Below are 5,695 nucleotides of genomic sequence, written 5' to 3' on the forward strand. Positions count from 1 at the left end.
ATTGAAATAAATCGAATATAAGCCTTTGTCTCATTGATCTTTATGATGATATATGCATAATTATGTTACCAATGGAATAGTAATTTTAAGTGACATTTACTACTTATCTTTCATATATCTATCATTGCTACATAAAGAATGGTTGGCAACACTGTGTACCAAAGCAGTGCTTCATCAAGCAATTGGATACATTTTAGCGTGCGCAGTTTAGGCATGGCAGAAGAGAAAAAAGCATTATTTGTACTACCACCTCCAAAATTCAAAGATGAAGTGAAACAATCTCTAGACAATTTCAGTCGGCATTTAAATCCTCATTTTTCAACACCAAATGGAATGTTATTACCACATTATAAACAACCACCGCCAATGTATGGCCCTCGTGGTTCAACTATCCCGCCACAATTCATGCACCCACGGAAATGCTCGAGTGGTCCAGTCGAACCGAATACAGGCAAATATCGATGTGTCTTACCTACACCTGATAGGTACAAACGTTACCCGTCTCGTATAACATCTAGGAGCAACGACGGCAAGGAACTCGACAAGGAGGTAAGGCCCGAGTTATTAATACTCGATTGGAAGCTGTGGTGCGAAACATGCGATGTCAATTGTCGTAGTGAGGAGGAATTCGTGCTTCATGTCCGTGACCATATGCCATGCAACGTTGTTAGTTGCCAGTTTGTGGGACATCCAATGATTATGAAGAGACATCAGCGGCAGGTGCATGATGATAAGAAAAGTGCTACGAGGAACATTAAAGCGCTTCCATCAAGTGAAGAAATCCAACAATGGAAAGAAGAAAGACGAAAGCGTTACCCCACGAAACAAAATGTGATGTTACGACAATTGGCTCAAGAGGAACGGTTTAATCGAGGCGAACGTATCGATGCAAGAAAGGCCCGTTTTCCTTTTTTACGCGAACAAAAGGAGAAGAAAGACTTAGATCACAATTCGTGGCTTAACAAACGGGCAAAGCGAAAGAAAAAACCAAAAAAACATTCCATAACAGGAACAGTTCCAGTAACACAGATAAAGAGAATTCTTTTTGCTGGCACATACTCACTGCCGGATTACAGAGGAGCATCGCGTAAACATGACGCCCTTCGTATGTTGGGAGAATATGGAACAGATGACGAAGGCACATCCGATGAATCGACGAATCGACTAGAATTTACTCCAGCTATAGATACGGATCACGGATTATTTAGGAAAAAGCAGGATCTAAAAGATGATTTTATAAAATACGATGTAACAAGCTACGCAAGACCTGCTTGTGATAATTCTATCAAGGGACACGATCTTATAAAACATCAAAGAATACATTCTAACAACAGGGGGGAATTCAAAATGATACAAGAAGAAAAATTGGCAGCTAATGAAAAACTGTCCGTACCTAAAAATTCTGTTGAGAAAGGTGTCAAGCCAAACATGAATCAGTCTAAGCTCAGTAAATCTCTTAAGCGAAGAAATGTAGATGTAAGAAAGGAGCATACAAATTTGTTAGATTATTCTAAACTTCGCAGATCAAATCAAAATACAATGTTGGAAAAGCTTTTAGATTCGGATATTCGTCACGAAAGGAACATTCTATTACAGTGCGTTAGGCATGTGACTTTAAATAAATTTTTCGGAATAGGGCAGGCAGTGATTGCAGGAGAGCAATAAAGAATATGGTTATGCAAAAATGACTTCAGGGAATAAATACGAATTGTGTAATTTTAAAAATGATTTAGTACTATAAATTTGGTTTTTATCCTTCATAGCAGAACGCTAGCAGTACTGGTTGCATTTTGGTTTGGTCCAACACGATTGCCCTGTATACGATTAGCTTGTATGTAACGCATCTTACACTCTTCCAGCTCCTTGATCCGTGACTTGACGTGCTGAATGCGATGCCATGCCATTTGAAGCACTTTTGCAGAGGCATAACCAGAGCCTTCATGTGGTTGTCCCGTAGATACTTGAGTAAGATAATTGATCTGTTCAGAAAGCTTTGTTTCTACATTATTAAGAGATTTCAAGAATTGATTAACGTTCGTTTCTGTTGCTTTCTGGCTGGTTTTTTCTTTGCTTAACTCCATCAATGCGGCCCCTGCAGCAAAACAAAATATTCAAATCCTATTCATCTTTATCGACTTTTTGGATGGCTTACCAGCACTTTGTAGGCACAGAATAAGCTCTCTTTCAATATGGTCAAGAGCTTGTATTTTGTCGATTGCGGTCATTTTTATGGTAAATTTTCTGGTGACGAATGATGCGATTAAAACGAGAAACAAAACAACGCTGTTCAGATTTGACTGACATCCATGACACAAGCAATGGCCAATGGCACTGCAGTCGTTTTAACAGAAACAATGATAATTCTTGTAATGTCGTGACAGAGCGCCGGATTGTCAATCATTTTTTTTTCTACAAGACTTTGTTGGGTTATAATTTATTTCAAGATAAATGAAAATTAAATAAAAAAAACCTGAATTGAAACAATTCTTGTCATGTTTAATTCATTCATTGAACTAAAAACACTATATATTGTGGTTAAATTTGATTTATCAAAAGTGACATAAGAATACCAAACATGGCCGCCATGAAAATCAAATTCCAGCACCGGTTACCCCTAACTTCTCTCGTCATGCCCTGCGCTTAGCCAAGTTTTTCTTCTGTCGTGTACAGTTGGCTATTATTTACATCCAGTAGAAGGTCACAACATTAGGTAAAAAGATTATGTTCAACATAAAAAGAAAAATTGTTCAATTTTATTCATTGGAAAACTCCGTGAAAAGTGTTGGTGCACAATTTGTTTCATTTGAACAAACTTCGTAGTTTTTATTCGAGATAAGATACTGCTGATTCGCATTACACATGCAATACGACGAATCAACTTGGTTATAGAATCATTTTTGACGTGCAATTATTATCTATTATTTTGCCAGAATGAGGCAAAATTCAATAAATTGAATACGGCGTCGTTTGATACGCCTCATCTGTCTAGAAGAGCATTAAGTGGGGTGGCATACTGTACGGCAGGCAAAACTATTTCTTTGGTTGCCAGTGGTTCTTTACTTAGAGGTGACACCGGTAGGGTGATCTGCGGAGAAGTGTTCCCAATAGCTATATAAGAGAGTAAGTTTATAATTTTCGCCCTTTACGGTAAGTCATGCGCTAATTATAAATCGTAGCATATAAATATCTTGTGGTTTACGGTACTTGCTTGCTATGCTAGCTCACAAACGTCCATCTAACTAATGCTTTTGAATCATATACTTGGGTAGGAATGGACTCCCTTGTATTTTGAAAGTAATCGAGCAACAATAGGGCGTTTCTATATGCATGTTAGCCTCGACCGTGTCTCGTTCTGGTGGTCTCGCTACCGGATGGCATTGGACAGTACGTCCACCGCCATGAAATTCATTTTTCTATTTATAGCTAGTCTGATTTTAAAATGTTCTACCATTTGAACACAACCCCGCATGTCTGGCACGTCGAGCGTGAAAAGTTTTTTTGAGCAAAAACAAAATGTATGATCGTAAACGTGATAGCACCATGTGTGCCAATGTAAGCTCCTTAAGAAAAATCCTTCACCGGTATAGTATCAAAAGCAAATCAGCTCCATATGATGGTATTTAATTAATTTTTGTGATATGATAATCATTAGTCAACCTTAGTGCTTCTCCTATTTGTCGCTGTACGTTAGCCTAATCTGAAAAAATAATATTACATGTCATTTCTGTCTGCTTTTAGTTGATGAATGTAAATATAACGAATAGTTTCATTGTTTTATTAGTATTTTGCGAATTATATTTTTGTATTAAAACAGTTTTAAACTATCAAATCAAATCTAGTAGATATAACAATGATACAACAATGAATTTATCAAGTACTAGCTGTATTACTCAAGTTTGGATGCCATAAAGGAACCCATGGATTATGCTTCCGTTGTGTAAAACTCAGTTCTGTAGACTAGGTTTGCCCTGTGTGAAGGCTACACCAAAAACTATTTTCTCGAATATGTTTTGCCAAATATTTTTCCTCGAAAGCAACGCAACTCGAATGTACGCCAGTGCAATTGCAAATTGCTAGTGGGGATGAATTGTTGGCTAGCGACAGTTGTTGGCAGTTTTGGTTAATCTCCATCTGTAGCTAGCAGTGCATCAACGACTGTTTTCGTGCTATATAATTCACTGTGAGAAATCATATTTCAGCGAGATATTTGCCAGATTTTCTATGTTGCAAAGAAATATATAATTTATTTTTTGGATCAGAAGTATTGGCTTTAAATTAACTAGTTTATTATCACTCAAAAAGTGTGATTATTCGTTATAACAAACAATTTTTTGATTTGTGCAATGTAAGTAGTGCAGCAATACAGAGGCGATAAATATATTATGTTATGAGAGATGTTGCTGAATTATAATGTATGATTATATTATTGTAGACTCATCGCGGAGTACGGAACGTAGCTGGCTTGCATCGCGAAAGGGCTAGCACGCTTCTGCTTCGAACAAGACATATGATCGTGCGCCAAGAAGAATAATTTTAGAAATTTCATTGGCAGCGAAAATTGTAATAGTGATTTTGATCACAAGCTGAAGAGGCTTAGTTTCACATTTATTTATAAAAAATCATTATACAGTGATTATTCTCTGAGGTTTTGCTTTCTTATTTATCATAAATTTACTTATAAAAAAAATAGAAGCTAAAGAATTTATATTTTTATTAATTAGGTTCACATGTGACAATTAAGTTACTAATGAGAATGGCAATGCATCAAAATTATATTGTGCTTATTTGGTATATAATTATGGTGGTGATACTAATTTATCTCTTTGTATTTTCCCAATAAAAATATACATACATTTGTAAAATATACATTTGTAGGATATACAAGCGAACGGTGAAGCAATCGTGTATTCTCGCATAGGGAGTACTAGCAAATAATTGAAAATATTTCAAAGTACTCTAGAATCTAAAATAGTTTATGAAACCGATAAAATAACTTTTACAATTAGTACGTGTTACAATGTTGATACTATACGCAATTCGACCCCCGGAACAACCAGACTCAACTATATCTACCTTAGAAAATTACAATATAATATAAACTAAAGAAAACTTAGATTCTTTTGGATGTCGACGGCACTGAATGTAAGGAAGCGAAAATGAGACATAAAAAGATTCATGCATCAATACCATTTTTCGTAATGCATCAATTTCATGTAAAGTTCGTTTGATTGATTTCAATTTTTTATAAAATCATGTACAATATGACAAACAAAAACATGGAAACGCTAAAAATATTGCCGGATTATTTTCCTTTTTAATAAATATATAATTCTTATTTTATGTACTTGCATCGTTTTTTTTGTATTGCCAAAGAATGTGTATGAAAATGTATTACCATTTGTTGCTAAACATTTTGTTTTGTTAGTTTTTTCTACACTTTACAGAAAATACATATTTGTTGCATAATGTTATATTTTTGTAGCAAATATGTCTTTTTAAATAGTATTTATAAAGAATTTGACATCATTTGAGTATGTTTTTAACTGACTCTAAGCATTTGAAATTATATCTGCTTCGCTTATCGGGCAACGTGATCATCTTTTATGCTCATTGGGCAAAATAATGTTTTCTTGGCATCATGTTTATTATATTTCAGAAAGAATTATTACTGCTTTGTAAAGTGCTTAACTGCGTA

The 5,695-nt window shown here is 35.2% G+C and overlaps 2 protein-coding genes across 2 annotated transcripts; one reads left to right on the forward strand and one right to left on the reverse strand.

Annotated features, from left to right (window-relative positions):
* Nucleotides 1–213: 213 nt before the first annotated feature.
* Nucleotides 214–1,716, forward strand: LOC128727598 (FMR1-interacting protein NUFIP1). The gene has a single exon (XM_053821527.1). The coding sequence runs from the start codon at nucleotides 214–216 to the stop codon at nucleotides 1,663–1,665; it is 1,452 nt and encodes a 483-aa protein (XP_053677502.1). The 3' UTR covers nucleotides 1,666–1,716.
* LOC128725270 (mediator of RNA polymerase II transcription subunit 11) lies at nucleotides 1,678–2,252 on the reverse strand. The gene is made up of 2 exons (XM_053819000.1): nucleotides 2,153–2,252; nucleotides 1,678–2,092 (listed from the first exon to the last, which is right to left on the reverse strand). Exons 1-2 carry the CDS (start codon nucleotides 2,223–2,225, stop codon nucleotides 1,758–1,760), a joined length of 408 nt encoding a protein of 135 aa, XP_053674975.1. The 5' UTR covers nucleotides 2,226–2,252; the 3' UTR covers nucleotides 1,678–1,757.
* Nucleotides 2,253–5,695: the final 3,443 nt, after the last annotated feature.

The sequence above is a fragment of the Anopheles nili genome, chromosome 3, assembly GCF_943737925.1.
Source record: "Anopheles nili chromosome 3, idAnoNiliSN_F5_01, whole genome shotgun sequence".
In the NCBI taxonomy this organism is placed as follows: Eukaryota; Metazoa; Arthropoda; class Insecta; order Diptera; family Culicidae; genus Anopheles; species Anopheles nili.

Coding starts and splice junctions, on each gene's coding strand:
- LOC128727598 (XM_053821527.1), top strand. CDS start 214: ATGGCAGAAGAGAAAAAAGCATTATTTGTACTACCACCTCCAAAATTC.
- LOC128725270 (XM_053819000.1), bottom strand. CDS start 2,225: ATGACCGCAATCGACAAAATACAAGCTCTTGACCATATTGAAAGAGAG. Junction 2,093..2,152: donor TCTGTGCCTACAAAGTGCTG/GTAAGCCATCCA, acceptor GTTTTGCTGCAG/GGGCCGCATTGATGGAGTTA.